The sequence below is a fragment of the Typopeltis vanoorti genome, chromosome 11 (assembly GCF_054136105.1).
Source record: "Typopeltis vanoorti isolate ZY-2024b chromosome 11, IOZ_Tvanoo_1.0, whole genome shotgun sequence".
NCBI classification, from domain to species: domain Eukaryota; kingdom Metazoa; phylum Arthropoda; class Arachnida; order Uropygi; family Thelyphonidae; genus Typopeltis; species Typopeltis vanoorti.
Window position 1 is genome coordinate 103,424,330 of NC_143559.1, and position 23,586 is coordinate 103,447,915.

General features: G+C 35.9%; 1 protein-coding gene across 3 annotated transcripts in view; it reads right to left on the bottom strand.

The window, feature by feature from the left end:
• The window catches only part of LOC150101891 (bicaudal D-related protein homolog), a 240,926-nt gene that overhangs the window by 84,010 nt on the left and 133,330 nt on the right, over nt 1–23,586 (bottom strand). For all 3 annotated transcript variants that reach the window (XM_090400413.1, XM_090400412.1, XM_090400411.1), the window contains exons 2-5: nt 19,651–19,866; nt 16,112–16,228; nt 15,773–15,919; nt 7,432–7,602 (exon numbers count right to left, since the gene is read on the bottom strand). In XM_090400413.1, coding sequence (XP_090256539.1) covers nt 7,432–7,602; nt 15,773–15,919; nt 16,112–16,228; nt 19,651–19,866 — 651 coding nt within the window. The remainder of the gene's footprint in view (nt 1–7,431; nt 7,603–15,772; nt 15,920–16,111; nt 16,229–19,650; nt 19,867–23,586) is intronic.

The following is a 23,586-nucleotide window of genomic DNA, read 5'->3' on the forward strand; positions in this document are numbered from 1 at the left end:
AAATTGTAAAGCTTTGAAACAAATGTAACTCTACTATTAAGTTGCAAATAACAATGTACATTGAAAGTCTATGTGTAATGGAAAATACGGGATTAGCCAGGATTATGTTTGACCCAGTAAGAACAAAAGTTCAAAAGATCATACAAATGTAGAAAATTGCCGCCAAAAACGAAGGTAGCCCAAGTGATGTATCATGTATGCAGAAGATCCGGGGAGTTATAGCCAAAGAACAAAGAACGAACTGAGATATAAAAGGGCTCTTGGAGCTCTCTCTCTCAGTTTTGTTCGTGTCAAGACTTTGGCTCCAGGTGTGTGTGACCACAGGCGGGGAATCTAGGAGAGGCCGCTACCATCCAATGTATTTCCAGTAGCTGCCAGATGTGCTATGAATGTGTGGAATTCACGCTGTCAACAGTGGCTCCAGTTTACCGAAGGAGATTCAATCTACACTGTCCCAGAAAAACTGCCACAGAAAGACTGCCAAGGGCCGTACAAATTATTGCTAGCACCCAGGAAGAAAGGCAAAGTGTAGCAGAACTTACGGACGTATCGTCCAAGTTGTTAGGACTGTATGTGAAATGCAATTGTGAGTAAGCTCTGATCTGTTAATGTTACAGTAGTTGTACTTGAGATTGTGTGTGTACTCACTGAGGTTAAATTGTAATTAGTTAATCATTAAGTTATGGGAATAGAGAGAGAGAGAGAGAGAAGGTAAATGTAACTTATGTATGCCTAAATAGAATGCTTATCTAAGTATAATGTAGAGGCAGCTCAAAATAGCTAAGTATTGTAAACGAGTTGATTACGTATTATATATGTGTTATGTCCAATTATAAATGTTGCATGTTGAGTAAGATGGGCCTTTAAGAACTTTTTTTTGGTATGTGTCTAATGCATTGTTCAATTGACTTAGATAAACATGTTTTGTTTGTGTAAATCTCTTGCCTGATCTATTAGCCAATGCACTGTTTCCAAATAAATATCAAACCTGCAAGCCTGATTGCTACGACTAGCTTTTAAGGAATTGAGTATATTAAGATTCAGATCTTACATATGTTCAAACTTAAATTCTCATGCTGTATACATAATTTAGAGTGGCACAGTCATAAAACAGTCCGCGCGGTTAGCCTAGTGGCTTTGCGCTTCGCAACCATATGCCTGGGGAAGGAGTGTCCTAGGTTCGATTCCCGTCGGAGACGTGAGGAGCTGAAGGATCTTCCTCAGCCATAGCCAAGTTAGCCGGTCTTGGGCGCGGGCAGTAGGGTTTTTTCGGCCAGTTTATCTGGTGTTTTTCATCCCACAAGCAGGCAAACCGGCCCCTTGAACACACAGGGATACAGCCAAGAATACCTTGAGGCATAGGAGTGACCATTCTATCCTCGTATTTCGGTTACGAAATCCAAGCCTGCTTGGAAGGTTGTGGGCCTTAAAGGCCTGTTAAAACCAGTGGGATAGGATAGACAGTCATAAAACAAATAAATTTCTCTAAATTATATAGTGTGGGAGTTGGTAACCTGTTATAGTGGACAGACTAAAACTAAGGGTCTTTCACTAATAGAACGAACATAGGTAAGAATAGAAAGGATTAATTGCGGGGCCTAAGATAAGCAGATTATTGCTAAATTAAATAAGGTATTAAATGTGCGCTATATGAAAACTGAATACAACCTAACGGAAATTTTAGAGGGCAAAGAAATAAAGCAAAAATATTTGAAAAATAGAATATAAATTAAAGAAGAGACAATACTTGACATCAGCACATTATAAATGAAAGTTTCAACATTAAAAGTCTATGAGCATATACACAGAGCGTTTCAAATTAAAGTACTCCTATACAGAGCAATTTGGAGAAGTAGACTAAATACTTTCAAACTTGGAGGGTAGTACCCTAACCAGATCGGTTTACGTAAAAGTCACCCCTCACATTTTCCCCCCTGTAGATAATGAGTAGGTTACAAAAATGTAAATACAGTCAACTCTCGATAACTCGAATTTTTATTTAAGTCCCAGCCCCTTCAGTGGAGATTTAATGTTAAACTCTCTCGATTACTCTAACTGAACTTCCGATAACTTTTCCGAACAAATTTTCAAAATTACATTCGTGTACAAATTGTCATGTAGCTTTTAAACTAATTTCTCCCCTTTTGTATGTCTTCAGGGTTCTCTTTCCATTGTGAAAGTATTAACTGGAACTGTTAATCCTTTCACAATGGAAAGAATACATACTCGACCACAAGGGCGATAATCACGTGGCTAGTGACGGACATGGGGGGGGGGGACTGTGGACAGCGCGTGTTTGCTGTTTTCGCCGCCTCATTATTGGCGGTGCATCACGTGAAAAAGCTGAGTGTTGCAGGCAGGGCAATATCTACATATTATTTTTGCATCTTGACTGATTAATCCTGTGTGTACAATAGCAAAAAGTGTTCCGTCAATAAGAGGCAAAAGAAAACTGGCAGATGATAACAACCACATTTACGTGTTTTCAACGAGAACTGTAGATGAACAACATGGAATCTGGGTTTGTGAAAAAATTCCACCTGCAAAAGGTGACAGAGAGAGTTTGGAAGGCCCAGTTGTGAAAGTCGTAACTTAACATAACCATGCAGCTCAAGCTGCAAGGTCAGAAGCATTGCAATTGATTGGTCAAATATGGCAACATGCAACAACAACGAACGAACGGCCACAGCAAATTGTTGCATCAGTAATTGCAGAGGCTCATGCCAATGTCACGGCATTACTTCCTAAAAAGGATTCACTTAAACGAACCATTAGTCATGTTCGATGCAACAATGGTACTCCTGCATTACCGAGTAATTTCCAGGACCTAGTAATTCCACAAAATTATCAAGAAATTATTATCGATGGCAATGTACAACAGTTTTTGATGTATGATTCTCAGGACGAACTGCTCCCGGGTCGCATGCTTATTTTTTCCACTAGTAACAATCTTCAGTTATTAGTGCACAGCCAGGAGTGGTTTTCTGATGCAACTTTTAGCACAGTACCCATGCATTTCCAGCAACTTTATACAATTCATGTGGTTCAATTCAATGCAGTTATTCCAGTGGTATATGCACTTCTGCCAAACAAAACTCGTGTCACATACGTCAAGTTGCTTCAAGACGTTAAAAATCTCCAACCGGATCTCCAACCCCAGAGACTTATGACAGATTTTGAACAAAGTTCGAATTCTTGTTGGAACAGATTTCCAACAAGATTCCAACAACAGATTTCCAACAAGAAACAACCGGTATTGTAAATACCGGTTGTTTTTTTTCATCTTTCCCAAAGCGTTTGGCAAAAGGTACAGAATGAAGGTTTAAAAGCTCGATATGAACAAGACCATGAATTTGCTTGTTGGATCCGAATGATTCCGGCATTGGCATTTATTCCTCCTGGTAACGTTATTCAACAATTTGAAGATTTAGTTGAAACTGATGACTTCCCCATTGAAGCTATGGTGATTGCAGACTACTTTGAAGATACATATATTGGAACGGAGAGGCCGGCAATTACCTATTTTTGCCATCGAATTGTGGAATGTTTACACATGAACACTGAATGATCAGCAACGTACCAACAATGCCATGGAGGGGTGCCACAGGGGATTTCAGGAAACTTGTGCTCCTTTATTCCCAAATATTTACTGATTCATTGATTCTTTAAAGAAACAACAAGGGCTGCACAATTTCGAAATTACACAACTAATTGCCGGTAATTCAGGCAATCAAAGAAACAAGAAGTATGCCGCAATTTCTGCTATAATCAAAACAATAGTCCAAGATTTTCAAAATCGTAATGTAATTGATTACCTTAGAGGCACTGCATACAACTTTGAGTTTTAAACAATAATAATGTGCATTTATTTTATTAAAACAAAATAAATTAGAATTATTAAAAAATTAGGTGTATTATTTACATTTTTGTAGCCTACTCATTATCTACGAGGGGAAAAATGCAAGGGACGACTTTTCTGGATCCCAACCAGATCATGAGGAAGAGATTTTCCCCACGAGCTCTGAAGATGACGCACTGTCAAAATGGCTCGCCTCCCATTATGGGGTGTGAGCCATTTCCCACCGCTGATCTTAGCCCATCATATCTTTCCCTTTCCCCAAAAATTTATATTTTCACCCCCCCCAAAAAAAAATTATTCTCTGCCCACCTTTAATAATAATAATAATAATAAAAAAAGGATTTTTCAAAAAGTTCACATATCCCTTGCCTCATCAATAATTCTCTCATCTCTAACCCCCACATTTTCCAGCCCCCCTTTTCCTTTAACAGCAGATGAATGTATATCGCCACATGCCGGGACAGCCAGCAACATCCTACAAAGGTATGTCTGAATTATTCCACCTATATATTCTTCATATATTTGTCTATATAAAACATCAGCGATGTCCTAAAATTTGAGTAAACAGCCAATGACATTATAAAAGGGGAACTCCTAAACAAAAATAGGCTAAATAGCCATAAAAATAATAGTTCAAAAATGATGATAAGGGAATATGGTGCTGTGAGTGGAAGAAAATTACATTAATGTTAACTGGATAGTATGTGATTGTGAAATGATTCAGAGTCAATGATAAAATTATTCAATGATTTTTTATTTTATTCATTTCATAAAACAATGTGATACAAAAAACATATCACACATATGACATGCTCCAAAGAGATCCAAATGATCAATGGAAGTGACGTTCGATGTATAGGACCTTCGTACAAGACAATAGCTTATATCCTCATACAGCACTGTTTAGAGCGGAATGCAACTGACCTGCCAAAAGATTTCACACATGATGTGTGATTTTGTCTTTCAAATCATCCAGGTGAAGAACTTTACCTGATACACCAAGCTTTTGAGGTAATCCCAAAGTTACAGGGGTTAAGATCTTGTGAATGCAGTGGCCAGTTGATAGAAAATGAGTAACTAATTGCTCTGTGAAATGATGATGGAATGATTGTGAAGCACCTCCCCCACGTCATACATGGGGACGTGCTCCATCTTGCATCAACAGTATTGTGTTCATGCACCCTCTTGCTACAGTTGTGGGATAACAACTGCTCAATATGTCCCAATAATGTGCGGCCGTGACTGTGCAAGGTCACGGGTCCAGTTTGATAGATTTCTTCAAAGAAAAATGGCCTATTCACCTTTAGTGAATGTCAGGAAACTTGTTGAAATGCATGGGAATTCTCTCTGTAGACTAGATATGGCAGTTTTAAGTGTTTACTGCTCTACAAACATAAAAATGTATTTCATCACTCCATAGGATGTTCCAAGGTAATCCTCATCCATTTCCATTCATGCTAGAAACATCAATGCAAACATTTCTCGGATGCTAGCAAATCCCATTTGCAACTCTTGGCTGTGGCTGAGTTTATACAGGTAGCAATGCAATACTTTATAGAAAGTTCAACATACCATTGTGTATGGCAAATCTAATTGTCTTACTACAGCACATGCACTGCATGAACCTAAAGCATTCTCATTTGACTATGCAATGACTGCAGTTGCAACATCTTCAGTCATTTGACAAGTTTCAGATTTACTCTCTCTTCCTGGTTGAACTGTGAAACTGCCTGTCTCTTCAAATCGATGAATCATGCAGCACACCATTTGGTTTCATTGGGCATTTTCACAAAATCTTTAGGATTCTGTATCCATGAAGTGCTGCTGCAGCATTTTCCCCATTCCTATTGAAACATTTCACAAGCAAGGCACATTCAGGCAATGTGAGACCTGTCACACAAAGTCAAATGATTGTAGTCTGTCTTGATGCTTCATTTAAATCGCTTTACGGCCTCATGTAGTATGCAAAATTCACTATCTTATCTCACTCACAGCATCATATTTCCCTTATTGGTAATTTTTTGAAGTTATTTTTTTGTTTTATTTAATGTAAAAATCTCTTCCCCATGATCTAGTTATGGTATCCAGAAGTTTGAGGTATTAAGGTACTTTAATTTGAAATATCCTGTGTATATAAATGTATTGAAAGGCTTAAGTGTTGTTGATTATTCATATTAGTGCTTCACAGTATTAACAACAACAGATGAAAAACTGAAATTAATTTATTGACACTTACTAAAATTTTGCTGGTTTTCTAACCAGCATTTTCAGAGTATAATGCAGATGGTGTTTTTCAATATGGAATGGTTCTCTAACAGATTCTAAACTACTTGTCTCAAAAATAAATATGTTTCATCCTAGAATTCAATTTACCTTGGAGCAGGAGAAAAATTATTAACCAGCCTTTTTAGATACATTAATTCTTCGTCAGCCATGTTTTCAGTTTTTCTAAAAGAAACACATACCGATCATAATGATCAGTATGTGTTTCTTTTAGAAAAAGTTTCTTTTATCCATGCTACTTTTTATCATCATCCCAGCCCAAAAGTTGGAACTATTAAGCCCTTATTACATAATGCCCATAACATATGTTTCACTAACAGCAAGAATTGAATTATATCAAATCTGCCTTTCTTTATAAAAATGAATTTAACAAGTCTTTTATCACGAAAGCTTTTAACAGCTTTAGGCTACCAGTCTCTAGATCTCCTGAAGATATCTTTAAGATTCCACTTCTATATGTTAAAGGAATTTCTGAATGTGCTGCTCAAGTTCTAAGACCTCTTAATATGTCAGTGCCCTTTCATTCTATCTGGAAGATTTCTATCTTCCTTTCCTCATCTAATGACAAGCTTTCTCTGCTCGCCTTTCCAGGAATCTATCAAATTCCTTGTTCCCATGGTGTGTCTTACTTTGGGCAGTCTGGCAGATCAGCAGCTATAAGTTGAGAGACATAAATCATATATCCAGTATCATGAACCTGAGCAGTCTGGCCTAGCAGAACATGCCATCTTGACTAAACACGGGATTCTTTGGAAGGAAACTGAACTCGTACATAAAAGTAGATTCCTTGTAGAGCGGTTACACACAGCTGTGAGATCTTTCTACACCAACCGAACTTAAACAGATTTGATAGCCTTTAGTTAACAACAAGAAGTTCTTACTACCCTCCTCTCCCCAGGTAGTCAGTGCAGAGTTACTTGCCTTTAACTAGTACTGAGATTTCTTTGTCAACTTCCTTCAGCAAATTGCTATATATTACTGCATTGATACTTCTTATTTTGAACTACTGGATTAACTTTCTCACAGCAAATGGTGGCTGAACTTCTATCTGTGAAGCTCATTAAACTTATCAGGCAGTACAAATATCCACAAAAATTGCTTAGACACTATAAATTATTACTAATTTTAATATATAATTTCTAAACATGATATATTGTGACTAATTTTTAATTTATTTATCTGGATATAATTTAATTTTAAGAGTTTATCCAAAATAAATAATCATATCAACAGTAATAATGACTCCTAAATTAAAAGTCTGAAAAAATAATCATGGCTACATTGCATACCTGATCAAAAACCAAATTACTTGAAAGAGAAGAGGAAGGAAGAGATCCCATCTCATTATAAAGGGATAAGAGATGAAGGCCAGCACCTTTACCAAGAACAGCTTCAAGTTTTTCTTGTAGATGACCATTGGCCTGCCGTAATTCTTCTAAATCTCTATGTTGAGTTCTCATCTATGAAATACGAATGGACTTTTATTTACTACGTCACTTATATTATTTATGTAGAGTACAATTATAGTAGATTTGTGTATTCAGTAATTTTGTTTACTTTGATTTCTTACAATCATTTTGATGAGAGTAAGAAAGTGAATTTAAGAATTCAGTTTTTCAGATAACTGATGTATTGCATTTATAATAAATTATTGAAAAGAGGCAGACATTCAGCTAATTTTCATTCTGAAAGTTAATGGAATGTTACTGGGACTTTTAACTGTTGTATACTATTTTTTTTCCCCTCTACATAACTGGATGGATGTGAGGAGATCTAAAACAGGATCATGGTTAAAGTGATAATTTCCTTACTAAAAAAAAAAAAAGGAAGAAAATGACAAAATATAGTAATTTTAAATAAAAAGGACGCTATCCCTTCACATCATATGATATGATGCTCAAATATACAAAGAAATATAACTGAAATAAATATGTATTTAAGAAAGTTATTAAAAGTTATAACAACACCCTTTTTCAATCTGAAAATACTTACTATAAGCTAAAAGAAGGATGCCATAGGTACATCAATTTCACTTTTTCTAGCTAACATAGAATCTTTTGAAAAGATAATACTCAAAAATATCACACTAAGTCCAAATTATGGCTATGTTATGTTGATATTTTCCTCATCTGGCCAAGGTCCAAAGAAACTCTTAATAGTTTAATAACTTCCTGAAAAAATTAAACTCTAAAATACATTTTACAACAGAAACTAAAGAAAATAGAAGACTTTCTTTCTTGTATATACTCATCTCTCAATCACCAAACAAAATAGATCAGCTTCCTAAGTGTATAAATTAAAAAAAAAAAAAATGTAGACTCTACTTCTCATAATCACTTTGCCCAGAAATGGAGTGGCCAAAGCATGCACCATGGGTACTGACAAAAAAACAACAACCACAAAAAGATTGTTTAAGAGAAGTGCTTGTTAAAAAATGGCTACAATCTAAAAACTATTAATGATAAATATATATATATATACAGTAAAACCCCGTTTTTACGTTTTCCTGCCATTTATCATTTTCCGTTGATCCCATCTTAAGGCCTATTCTTAAGATATATTGTTTTCCCGCAATTAACAACTTGATGTGGACGTTATTTCCATGCTTTGCGTTTTTTTATCGAGTGGCAACACTGATATTTGAATCGATTTCCTCTCATTCAAATCGATTTCTGTGCATTTCTGTTCCCAGATGGCATTTCTGCCATCATGGTGACTTGCATGCTTGCAGCAGTGATGTAGTGATGAGCGATACCTTGATTTTTCAATCACAGCACGAATTGATAGTTGCTTTCAAGTTGTGGTGGTGGATGATCCATGTTAGGAATATGGAGAAAGAAAGACAGAAAATGTATTTCGGCAGAAGATGCCAATTCTGCGACGTGTAGATTGGCATGCCGGAACACGTGTGCAATTAGCAAAAGATCTTGGACTCTCCGTGTCCACTTTGAACATGATAGTAAAAAAACAGGTCAAGCATTGAACTCAATGCAAAGCAATCTGGCACTATGTCAAAAAAATGAAAATATATCCGGACATCAACATACGATGAATTGGATAAATTTGAGGTGGAGTGGTTTGTTTCCTTCGATGGGAATACCCGACGAGAGCATCGGGTATTCCCATCGAAGGTACTATACTCCGATATAGTACCATCGAAGGTACTATACTCCAAGCGAAAGGCCTTGAATTTGCTGCGAGGTTGGGAATTAATGGTTTGCTGCGTCAAATGAATGGATTGATCGTTTCAAGACTCGTCACAATATTGTGTATAATCAAGTATGTGGAGAAAGTAATAGTGTTGCAGGGGAAACTGTAAACCAGTGGAAATGAACTAAAGACTATTATTCAGGACTACGAACCGAAAAATATTTTCAATGTTGATGAAACTGGGCTCTTTTATAACATTCTGCCAAGTAAAAAGGAGAGAAGTGTCATGGTGGAAAACTCAGCAAGCAGAGGTAATTGGTAAATTTAAAAAGTCAAGGTGTTTTAAGAATGTGAAAAATCTGCCTACTAAGTATGATGCCAACAGCACAGCATGGATGACCAGCAGCATCTTCACATCCACCATGCATGCTCTGGATGCTAAAATGGGGGCAAATCACCACAAAATACTACTATTGCTAGACAAATGTCCTGCATACCCTGAAGATCTGCAGCTCAGAAAAAAATTTTTCTTTCTATTTATTTTGTCTTTAGGTCTAAAAAAGCAAGAGTATCCAGTATTTTTCTGAAAAATACATTTCAGGATAGGAATTCTGAAATGATTAATTTTCAATGAATCATTTCAGAATTTGAATCATTCGTCATGTAATATGGGCTATGAAAGCCAAGAAAGTTAGTGATTCCAATTGGAATCACTAGGGCAGAAAGGGCTAATTGTACAAGTGAGCTTCAGCCATTAGATCTGGGCATCATCCATGCATTTAAATGAATGGATGATGCCCAATATAGAAAAATGCTTGTTGAAAAAGCTGTGTTTATGCATGATAATGGTATGGACCCAAAACAAATGACCATATCAATCCTTGATGCCATGCATTATGTGGCCAAAGCATGGTTGCATGTTACTCCTGAAACCATATCCAACTGTTTCCGGAAGGCAGGAGTTACGTTTGTGGAAGAGGCGGAACAACTACAGGAGGAAGAAGAAGAAGAAATGTCAGAGCCCAACAACTGGTATGTGATGGATGGGTCTTCCTCATTTCAAGACTATGTTGATGCTGGTGTGATCACATCAACAGTACCAAGTGTAGAAGACATCCTTTTCAACCACCTTGGTAAAGAAGACTGTGATCAAAAACCTACCGTCCCTACTAGTAAAGAAGCAATGGAAGCTATCTCTGTTTTGAGGCGGTATATTGCAAGTGCATCAGGAGACGATGGGGCATTTAATGCCTTATACACTGTGGAGAGGCAGGTGAAACTTATAAGAGTGCAGAAAAAGCAAAAACAATCTACAATTAGATTTTTTTAAATAGATAAATATAAGTAACTGTAAATTCATTTATTTTCAGTTATTAAAGTAATCTAGTATGTAGAGTCACATACTATCAGTAAGTCATCTTTTAGCCTTTTTTAATGTTTTTTGTTACATTTCCTGTTATTTACACTTTTTTCCATCAGTCCCCCCTGGAAAGTGTAAAAAAGGGGTTTTACTGTGTGTGTGTATATATATATATACATATATATATTTTTTTTAATATATTCCTAACATGACATGCTGCAAGGCCTATCAGGTTCCTTCCAAATATCCTCATTTTTAATATGATACTGCTATTCGAGCTTTTTTTTTTAATATCTGACCCACACGTGAATGGTCACATGACCTAAACCAGATAATGCTGTGTGTGTGTGTGTGTGTGTGTGTGTGCGCGCGCGCGTGTGTGTGTGTGTGTGTGCGCGCGTGCGTGTGTGTGTGTGTGTGTGTGTGTGTAAGAGGTGGGTAAGAGTGTGTAAGGGTAGGTGAGAGGATAAGAAGAAAGGAGGAATCTTATGTAAGTGAATATTAGATCCAGCATTATTTCAAAGCCAAATGTAGAAACTATGAAAGTTTCATAAAAATAAGTTGCCCAAAGAGCTTACAGGAATACACTCACTGGCATTCATGAGTTGCCTTAACACAGACTACTTAGAAAAAGTAGGCACCACCAAAGCGTCTATATATTCACTTTCTACTAACCCATTTTGATAAGGTTTCACTGGCCGGACAGCTGTTTTGAACTGGTTGGTTTTCCTCAGACACCAGGCAGAAACCTTAAGAGAGCAAAAACTCTCATTCAGTAATAAGGCTCTTTATTTTAGTAAATACTTTTAAACACCGACCGAGAGTTCACATACAAAAAATACACCTCTCCGACATTTCAAGTTCCTTAGTAATATTTTTGCTCTCTTAAGGTTTCTGCCTGGTCTCTGAGGAGGATGACCAGTTCGAAACGGCTGTCAGGCCAGTGAAACCTTATCAAAATGGACTAATAGAAAGCAAATATATAGACACTTGGGCGGCACCTATGTTTCCTAAGTAGTCCACACTAAGACAACTTGTGAATGCCAGTGAGTGTATTCCCATAAGTGCTCTGGTCAATTTATTTTTATGAAACTTTCATAGTTTCTACATTCGGCTTTGAAATAATGTTGGATCTAATATCCACTTTGCTTATATAATTTTGCATCACCAAACTGAAGCCTTTTGGCTCTTTATTTTAGTAAAAAAAAAGGAGGAATCCCTAAAGAATAGAAGTAGATAGAATGAAAGAGGAGGCAGTGAAATTGGTTCGGTGAGTTTCATGTTTGGACTGTAAAAAGTTGTTAGTTAATGGTGGCCTTGTTCTAATGATTTTGGAGGAAAGTACAAGAATGATAGTGACCAATTCAGCAGAGTAGTGTCCATGAAAGTATCTGTAGAAGAGACACAAGGCAGAAACTGAACGTTTGTGAGAGAGAGGGATTGAAGTGGATAAGCGAGAGAGATAGATCATTAATTAACTGTACTGCCCTCTTCTGGACAGAATCAAGCAATCTTAGAGGATTGTAGTGCATCACCCAAAATATGGGAGCAATATTCCATGGTTCGGATTTGTATAGAGTTAGCAGAGTTAGGCAAAAGCTGTAGTTTAAATGTGTTTGTGCCAGTAAAGGTCAAAGATATAGGTCAGTCCAAGAAGGGAAATTTGATTGTGTTTGGATATCTGGGTATTATTGAAGATGAGGGGGGGAGGGGTGCAAGATCTACTTGCAAGAGATTGGACAGGACTGAGTTTTGGTGGCAGCATTGAAGTTTACAATGTTATCCTTCCCCTGACTGGGATACAGCTAGGAGATCGGAGTTCAGGGAATTAGTGGTTGTGGATCTTGAGGATTCAATAACTGAACACTACAAGATATATACCATCATCAGCAAAGCTATGGATAGAATTGGAAGTATGTGAGAGCAAGTCATTTATATACAAGAATAAGAGAGTGGGTGAAAGAATGGAACCATGGGGGGTACTCCTTCATTGGTGGGGAAATCTGAAGAGATGAAACCATCCATCATGACATGTAGTGAGTGACCAGTGAGAAAGTTGACAATTCAGTTGGATGGCCATTACTAAGTGGCCCCTGTGCCAAACCTGATGAAATGCTTTTGAAATTTCAAGGACAACCATGTGAGTTTCTTAAAATTTCTCCATGGCTTGAATTCATTAAGCTAGAAGATCAACTGTAGATCATGAGTGGTGGAATCTGTACTGCTGGTCACTGATTAGTTGTAGGTCTCTAGGAGGTTCAAGAGTTGTTTGTTGATGACCTTCTCCTTAATTTTAGCAAGAATGGAACTGAGAGCAGTTGGATGGTAGTTTGTTGGTTGACTTTTATCACCTCCCTTTGGGATGGGCTGGATGTAGGCCTGTTTCCATGTTGTAGGGCAGATGCCAGTTGAATAGGATAGGTGTTAGTTCTGGGGCACAAGTTTTTGACGCAAGGTGGAATATAATCAGGACTTTGTTTGTGGAATATAATCAGGACTTTGTTTGTGGAATATAATCAGGACCAAGTTATTAAGGATTCTTCAGATTTCTTTCTGGCAGAAGATTGGATGATATGGAAAGAACCATTCTTGGTGGAGTGGAGGGAACTTTGTCCAGGTTATTAATACAGGAATTGGAAGAGTGATGCCAATAAGTTAGCCTTGTGTTTAGGTAGGTTAAATATAGTACCATCTGGATGTGAAAGTGGTGGAAAGCTAAGTGGGCAAAAGTTGTGCCCAATGTTTTCATAATCAATGTTTTCCTCAGAGTTTGCCACTGAATGTCCAAGTTTTGGTTCTTGTTTTCAATCTCTTTCATTTTTTCTTGAATAATACAATTTACCTCTGAAAGCTGTTCAACTTCAATTCATTTTAAAACTTTCTTACACATCCTTCTTTTCAATATGAGATTCAACTGTATCCTGCTTAACAACAAATGGTGATTACTTCTTTCAGATCCTCTGTATGCTCTTGTGTAGTGAACCAGTGGGAAAGCATCGCTGTCAACAATAACATAGTCAATGACAGTTTTCTTATTCCTTGAATCTTCATTCCATATGAATTTGTGCCATTTTTATGTTGGAACATTGTGTTAGTAATAATTAGTCCATGTTCTGAATAGAAATCCAGCATATACTTACCCTTATTATTTGCTTTGTTTTTTCTTCAAATTTTTCTAAAACATTTCTGTATGTCTGATAATCATTTCCTACTCTGCTGTTTAGATCTCTGAGGACCAACTTTTCCTTTTTCATTGGATCAGCTGCCTTCTGTAATGCTGCAGAAATTTCTCCACTTTTTCCTAGTAGAACTTGCTGTGGGACCATAGGCACATATAAGTCTCATTGTCCAGTTCCCTATTTTGATGCAACCAACAGGTTGCAGGTTTGAATCCTGCTATGGGCATGTATGTTTGTGATTGTCTTATCTTGTGTACTGCTATGGCTTTTGATATGGTATGACCTTTACTGTCCTTGTACCATTAAAACCATAAGTCATCACCACCATCATCACCCATTCTGATACTTGTCTACATCACTGTACTTGATATTGCCTGCCATTCAAGAAGACTATCCTCATATTTAGTATTAAATACTATAGCTATTCCTTCTTTTCCTTGATTGTTATTGCCTGTATATAACATTTTGTATTTGTTGCTTAGAAAGATCTCACTTGTTTTTGTTTTCTTTGTTTTGGTAACACCTATTATGTTGATCTGGTATTTATCCACTTCTTCTGCTAGTTCCATTTTTTTTCCATTGATGCTTCTTATGATGACAGTTCTTGAACTCTGCTGATGTGGAGTTGGGATTTGTTCGAGCAGCTGACTTTTTGGTGTTTGCTCTGGTCCCTAATGAAAATAACAGTGGCCCTTGTATAACAGGGTGATGCTCCAGCTGACATGAAATTCTGTCATGTTGTACCATCATTTGGCATAATGGTTTAAGCCAATAAGAACACAGTTTGGTTAGCTAAATCCCAAACTGGCAGTACATCCCCATTTGTTCAATATTCCAGGAAGATGACTAACAGGATGCACTACAAGGTAAGGATTGGACATTCGGTCTGAAGCTATGGTTGGTTTACCATACAGGTGATATGATTGAGACTTACAAACTTCTGAAAGGATCATACAGGATTTCAGTTGATGGAATTTTTCATTTGATGGAGAGTGGGGAAAGGACAAGAGGGCATCCTTGGAAGCTGAGAATGAATGCTGCCAAGAAGGGGATAAGGGCTAGATTTTTCTCTCAGAGTGGTACTTGATTGAAATGGATTGCCATTGAATCTGGTGTGCAAGCAGTGAATGAATTCAAGAACAAGTCATAGCTGGTGAGTGTAGTATGTGACCTTCCTCAATGAGTCCCTGACTCCCTGGAGGTCTCTCTTAATAATAATAATAATAAAATTCAAGTGCATGAGGGAGAAAAAAAATGAATAAAATAAAAAATAAATTTGACACTGAATATAATACCTATATCAAGAATTTTTTTTTTTGTGTGTGTGTGTGTGTGAAACTGCAAAAGCATAATGGTTGTTTCTCTCCAATAAAAGTTGATTAGCCCATATAATTAAATAATAAACACAGACATTTTGAGAGTGCCAACTGAAAAGAAGGCTTCAATCAGTCAAAAATATAGTAGTATCATCACTACTATGTGAGTAATGATACTACTATATAAAATCATGTAGCTGCTGGATAAAGCCAAAAAGTGATGGCCAACCAGAGAATGATTCTGAATATTTCCTGTACTGTATTCTCAAAGGATGGACAGGACAAAAATAAATGGAAACATTGGCACTGTTAGCAAACATCATAGATAATGTTTTAAATATTAAATCCTTTGTTTAAATATTTCAAAAAGTTATAATACATTCCTGTATATCCAATATGGGTACCATTAAAGATAGATAATAGATAACTTTACTGATTAATAATGAATTGATTTTTTTTAAAATTTTTTAATTAATTTCAGAATCAAAAATATATAGGAGAAAGTGCAGAATACTTTGCCAAACTAAATTCATTTTTGAGATAAAATTTCATCTGACCAATTTTTTAACTGAGTAACTTGGTAGTTTCAGAGATATCTACAATGATAGGAAAATTAATTTCTAACCTGCTGTTCCTGATCCCTATTATTTCTCTGCAGAACAAGGATTCTATTACTAGATTCTTCCAAGGACAAATTGAGTGTTTCTCTATCTCTGGCCAAGGTTTCAATTTTCTGCTCAAGATCTGCTTTTCTTTCCTCTAAAATCTGTATCTAAAATATATTGATATATGAAACCAGGAAAGTGAAAGAGCATCCCTTAATTATCCATACAATTAAATTTATTATTTTATTTATTTTTGTATATGTTTACAATCTCATCGATTAATTTAAATCTGTGTTTGGATATTCATAAGAATATTTGTTAATTAATTTGTTAAATGAAAAAAGTTTTTCTCAGCTTACCTCCTCTTTTAGACCTTCAAGCTGAGTTATGTGGTCATGAAGATTTGAGCTACGTACACTGAATTTATCTTTCAGAGATTGGATCTCAACTTGAAACTGTTTCTCAGAATGTGCAGTCTGAAGAGAATAATTAATAAAATTATACTGCATTAATAATATAAAATTAACTGGATTAACAGCAAAAATTTTATTATTATCATTATTATTATGTACTTAGTTTGCAGAGATGATCATGAGTTCTTCTGTCTCCCACGAGCTGCAAAATTTCACCTGTATCTATATTGTGAGTCCACTGGCCAACTTGTATATTTTTTGACATCTCCTCTCTTCCATATCTATTACTCAAACTTTGAACACACAATCCCTCAGCCTGTCCTCGCTGCGCACAATTTCATAGGCTAGATATCTTGGAACCTCTGCTGGATCATTTCAAATGTCTCATCTACTCTGAACCTAGATGACAATATCTAGGCACAGTAGTCAAGATGTGGTCTTATCAAAGCCTTGTACCCCCCACTACTTGCAAATTCTCATTAATATTATACTTTTCTTACAATGTCCTCAGTTTCAAAATGTATAACCTTAAGCTTGGCAATATTTAACTAATTCTTCTTCTTAGTGAACCTCCTTGTTCCAGTTAAAACATGAATTTGATTCAGACATCTCCAATATGGAGCTTGTCTCTTGAGATGCATAAGAAATATTTGAGGATTCTGTTCTCTACTATGTTTCAGAAAGTCATTTTAAGATTCAATTGGTCTCTGATATTTGAATTGGTTCTTTTCTCCGTCCAAGGAATTGAAAGTATCCATCTTCAGATTCACATTTCAAAAGCATTGGTCTTCTTAAATGCTTTGATTAACCACCCTAATCTTAACAATAATGGTGGCATAAAAATCCCAAGAATTTGGATTGCGCACATTCAGCCCACTTAGTTTTCCAGCAAACCCTGACTTTACAAACTCAACTTTTTTTTTGCCCACAATCCATACTGGCTTGTTGTAATTTACATGTATACTTATACTGTATAAGAGTAATTTTTTTTTGTGTGTGAACATGTTGCTCTTCTGCTTAATTTAATTTCATAACCTAATTGATGATAATAATAATAACAGGACTTGAGCTTTGATGTAGTAAGGTTATTATTATTTTTTTTTTCACCAGAGATCAGGCGAATAGGCTTAACAGTTGATCAGTAACTTTAGCATACCATGTAGATTGTAGTGCAGCTTGATTTTTTTTTTCTTTTGTATATACATGCATATACTACAGATGATGACTTTAATGTGAAGGCTGAAACGTTGAGTGTTTATTTTAGTTTATGTTAAACTAAAGTTCTACTCTAATGTGGTAGTTGTTTCCATAATTTTCATGATGTCTTCTTAATTGCCTTATTCAGTGTCCACGCACAGAACCCCAAGATAATATCAAGGATCTAGCTAGTTTGATCTTTGTACTGATAGATATTTTTCTATCCTTCCAAATCTTTATGAGCTGAGTCACTGTTGCTCTTCCTATTATAATTCATCTTCTTAACTTCCTTCATATGATTTCCACTGACAGTGCAGTGAACCCAAATAGATAAATTGATCAACTTTTTCTATCTTAATACACAGTCCTGAAGTGTTTTTTCCATATGGTTCCCATCAAGGTCATCAGTTTTATTGTACTGATGTTAATCTTAAGTCTGTATATCAAGTTATTCCATTCTATTCTTCCAATGAGTTCATTCATGTCATTTTCATTCTCTGTTATTAGTGCTATGTCATCTGCACATATTAAGTTATTGATTCTTAAGTTAACCATCAATATGCATCCATTCTGGTCTTCCAAATATCTCCTGATAATCTTCTCATCACTGATTTTGAAGACTTCAGGAAATAGAATACAATCTTGCCTTAATCCTTTTTTGGAAACAGAACCAATCTGATAGCATTTTATCAATTCTTACTATAGTTTTGATTACTGTTATAAAGCTGACTTATTAATCAGATAAGATGTTTGGGAAAAACTACACTTAGACACTATTTTCCCACATCAATATCCAATTTATGCAGCTTTGGTGTAGGCGATAAAGCATAAGTAAGTACCGACTTCTCTTGATTTTTCAATAAGACATCTAAGATTTGAGATCTGGTCTTTGGTGTCCCTTCTCATCACTGAACTAATATCCATTGTCATTTGACCATATAACCAGTTTGTTGAAGTCAAGCTGCAAAGATTTTATATCAGCTTTATCCCTTATTACTCTACCATGTCTACCTCTATTTTTTTTTCATCCAGTCCTCTTCCACTCCACATCCTGAGAGCTAATGGGTCTGCCTACATTTTTCTACTATCAGCATTCACTAGATCATTGTTCTTTTTAATTGCTACATACTTGCTCTGATCAAATTCTCTTAGATTTTCCTTGACCAGTTCAGCTAACTTCTTTTCATATTCTACTTTCATCTTTCTCACTATGGACAATTTACAATCTACGATTATAATCCAATTACAAAATAAAATTTTTTTTTATTATACATATGCAACTAGGAATGTTATCAGACCAATATGTACCTGAATCTCTAAGAATTAAAAATACAAATAATTTTGAAAATTATCAATCTATTCTTCTATTCTCCTCTTCGCCTTTAAGAATGGGACTGAAATGGATCAAAATAGCCTGGTTGGCGTATCAGCTCTCCAGCCAAAAGGATGCGGGTTCAAATCCTGCTGTGGGCATGGATATTTGTGATTGTCTGTGGAAATATCAGTGGTGATCGGTGGTAGATGGCATTGGTGTAGTTGCTGTCAGCTGGTGATTGAATGGTGGCATTGATGTTCTCCCCCCCGATGAGTTCTTGGACTCCCTGGAGGTGTCAAATAATAAAAAAGATCTGTGACAAAATTCTTTTAAAAATGTTTTTTCATCCTTTTTTATTTTAAAAAATGTCAGTATCATTCGTAAGTTTTGGAAAATCTAAATAAGAGATTATAAATTTTCTTTGTTATTTAAAGATGACCGATGAACCCAATTTGTTTCACTACCGTTAAGTGAAAATCAACAAAGTCTTAGCAAATTCATGCAATTTTATGAAATCAGACACTTTGTGAAAAGTGTTGACCATAGAGCAAATGTATATGTCTTTTAATTGCACATATGTTCTTTAACTAGGTTGTCAGTTTTGTCTATGTCGAAGTGGGGAGGGGAGGACAAATATTTTCAGCATTACCTCTATACAACATAACTTACTTTCAGCTGAAAAGCCTTTATAAAAGCACTTTACCTCCCAGACAGAGTATGAATCCACATCTGTATAACCAAAGGATACAGCTGATCCGACTACCCTACAGGTGTTTTCTACACAGACATGGTTGGAACCAAAATATGCTTCCAACCATGGGAAAGTTTAAACATTCTGTTTACTAAGTCAAATTACACAAAGCTAAGGTAAATATTTTCTGCAATAATTTCAGCAACTATCATATTTCTAATATATATGTTAAATTATGTGTGCAGGTAAACGTATGAAAGAAAAGGACATATATCATCTTACCTGTTTTAATTCCACTGTCAGACAGTGATTTTGCTCAATCAATTCTTGTATTATCCGGCCCTTTTCTTTTTCAAAATTCCTTATAAATGCATTCTGTTCTGTCAGCTCTTTTTGTAGCTCCAAAACATCACTCTGAAGTTCTCCAACACGACTTTCATATTCTCCTTCCAAAGAATCCAATTTTCTTCTCAAACCATGCTTCTGTTGCTCTAGTATCTATATGAGATATATTATTTTAAATAATTTTTATTTAAAAATTTGAAGTAAAATTTTAATATTAATATTTAGTTTATTCTTTCAAGCAGTTGATTGATCCTTTACAGAGCTGACTTTTGTAATTAGAGGCCCTGGCATGTAGTAATAGAGTAATTTTGTAATTAGAGGCCCTAGCGGTAGATGGCATTGATGGAGATGATTCGTAGTAGAGGTTCGGTGTAGTGATTGAGACAGTTGTAGGTGTCCTCCCGCGATGTCTTCGGACTCCTTGGAGGTGTCAGGAATAATAATAATAATAATGTATGGCCTGAATCCTAAAGCATATAGGAAAATATATAAGAAGATGTATATGATAAATAAGTTTTAAGAGAGAGAGAGAGAGGGGATAATATTAATGGTTACTTTTTAAGATAGACATGCCCAACACCAAAGCAAAAAAAAAAAACTATCAGTAAATTAGCATATACATAAAAACAATTCAGACTGCAGCCATAATGATTTAAAATTCAGCTGTGTTAATTGAATATTAGATTTCTCAGTTTTAAATACCAAATTCAAATATAGATTAAAATGACTGAGAATTTTATTGCAAAATGACAAAAACCTGGGTATTTAAAAGGCTACAGAAGAATGATGTATTCAATAAACAGAACAAATGACATCACAGAATATGCTTAAAAACAGATTGCATCCAGGCTATCCAAACCAACTAGACATTCTAGACTTGTTGGAAGATGTGAGATGACATTAAGACAAGGAAGTTGCTATTAAAATAAGGAAGGTGTTAGATACAAAGTATACACTTGGTAAAAAGTTTCTTACCAAGTGAATACTTTGTATCTCATTGTTACCTAACAAATTTTGGAAATTTACACTTTGCAACATTGAATTGACAGTTCCATACTGTTGCAAACTCATACAATCTATTCTTTCTTTTAAGGTTACACGGTGATCAGCACTCATATTTGTAAATTTAGGGACACAAAAATACACGTGTTGAACAGATTATTTTATTAATTGATGAATTAATTTTAATCATACAATCTATTCAAGTTTTCCTATAAGACCACAGCATCTGATTCCTCATCGCTCTCCCAATTTTGCATAACAGCTATATACCACCATACAAAATAAATAACAATGGTCCAAAAACTAACCCTTGCAGCACACCACTAGTGACTTTCCTCTTTTGAAATAGTGCTTCCCCTCCCCACATGCATAATTTGCTGATACTCATTGGATAGCCATTCACTTATCCAACTAAGTCTATCATCCAATCCCATCTGCTTCAACTTAGTGACAACTTGTGGTGTGGCAATCTATCAAAAGCCTTTGCAAAATCTAAGTATATGCATCTCCTGTGTCCAATATGTTTGTCGCCCTGTTATAGTACATAAGCAAGCGTGTAAAACACAACCTCCCTTTAACAAACTCATGCCAACAAGCACAAAGAATACCACTGTGATCAACCCACTTTTGTATCCGCTATCTTACCAACCTCTCCAAATACCTTAACTACAACTCCAGATAACCTCATCTGGAGTTGTAGTTAAGGTGTTGTTGCCTTAGCCTTATCACCTTTGTGAAGTGGAACAATTTTGCCTTCCTTCCACTCCTTTGGGACTTGTGCTGTTTGCAAGGCTTGTTAAACAGGTAGGCCAAGGCTGATGCTAACTCCTTGGAACATTCCCTTAAGACACGTAGTGATGTGTCATCATGTCTTATTGACATCTAGCTTGCTTAACTCCTCATATACCTCTTGCTCGCTCACCATTAAGTCTTCTCTAATTTCATTTTCTATACTTGAGCTTTTGATTTCACATTGAGGATGAAACACCCTGATGAACTGCTCACTGAACATCTCAACTATGTCCTCTGCAGTAGTCACCAATCTCCCACTTTCATCCATTAAAAGCATCTTACCATAATCATTCTTCCTTTGGCTTGCCATATATATCAAAAAACTCACTGGTTTTTCTTAGCCTAATTTGCTAATTTCTGCTCAAACAGCACTTTTGTTGTCCTTACCAACTGAGTCACTCTCCTGGCATGCTCTTTATACTCTTCATGCAACTGATTATTACTATTATTCATCTTGTGCTGCCTCCTTCCAGATTTCACACTTAATCCCCTCATTCATCCATTTTATACCTACCTTATTCAACCTTTAGCCCTTCAGAATACATTCACATTGATGCGGTTATGTATTTCTTTGTCAGTTCCCAAGCAGCATTTATTTTTTACTGTTCATCTCCTCATTCCATGCCATAGCTCCAAGCTGTCCTTTAAGCTTTTCATAATCACCAGCCTTATACTTCCACATATATCCTTTCCTCACAGAAGTCTTCATATGGCTAACCAGAACCCATCTAATCACTACATGATCATAACAATAACTGGAGGAAAGTGTGAAACCCGCACTCACAATTACATCCTTTGATGAAATGATCAGATCTGAAACAGTCAATCCTCACGTACCCTCCTTTACATATTTTTTACTACCTGAGATAGTTGTCTCTCAATAACTCAAAAAATTCATTTTCCTTATTCCCAAATGCTATCTCTTCATTCCAATCTATACCACCATAATTAAAATCATCCTTTTCTTGTTCACTAACTGAAGTTGCTCATACATTTTTTTCCTTATCACCACTCTCCACATTCCCTGGTCAATAACAACATCCAACTAAATATTTCTTCCTGTCAACCTACCTCCACCTTACACCACACTGCCATTATTTCTCTCTTGAATGCCTACTTATATGGATATAATTCCCCTGCTATCACCAGCAGCACACCCCCCTCCCTTCACAACCTTTCCCACTATACTATTATCTTTGACTCTCCTCAATAACCTCGTAACATCCACCTTTACATTTTCCTTATATTCACTTAAATCATTTGTCCCAACAACCACCACTATTTCTTTTGTATCCTCATGTTCAAAACATGAATTATCTTACTCATTCTCCCTCCTGGATAGCAGACCTTATGGACTTCCTCATTAACCAATCCTCTAACATTGTACCCTTCCATTTCCATTCTTGTTACGATATCTTCATTTAAACATGTTTCACTTATTCCAATGAGTTTGGGGCAAACAAACTCAATCAGTGAAAAAATTTCATCTCCCTTATTTCTGATACTTCTAACATTTGTAAAAAAACACAGGAGTTCAAATTTAGTTCTATAACCAGTTCTACCCAAGCCACTTGTTGGTTGATTTTCCCACCACATCTGTCCTTGCCCAATCATCTTTATTACTACTTACCACATATATCTCCTCAGTCTCAACTACCCCACTTGCATCCCAATCTCTGCTAATCTCCTTGTGCTGCCAAGCATTTCAGTCTCTTCTGTACCACTCTCCTGATCTTTTACTTCAGATCTCTTGCATATAACACACACTGCACTTTCATCTATCAACAATCTAACAGATAAGCTTAGGTGTTGACGGTTATTCATGAATTTTTTTAATGGTATTAACAGCGCCAAATGAATTATTTGTTATTTCATAAAAAAGATGCTTTATTAACTTGCTTATATTTTGTTGAATTTTAAATCAGCATAATCAGAGCACAACACAGCATGTATATGCAACAGTGAGTAAGTGAAACAATACAATTGTAATGGACAAAAGATCTAAAGTCCTATTTTGGCACCCTCTAACGTAAAAAAAAAAAAGAAAAAGAAAAAATTACAGCTATGTGGGAGGTGCTC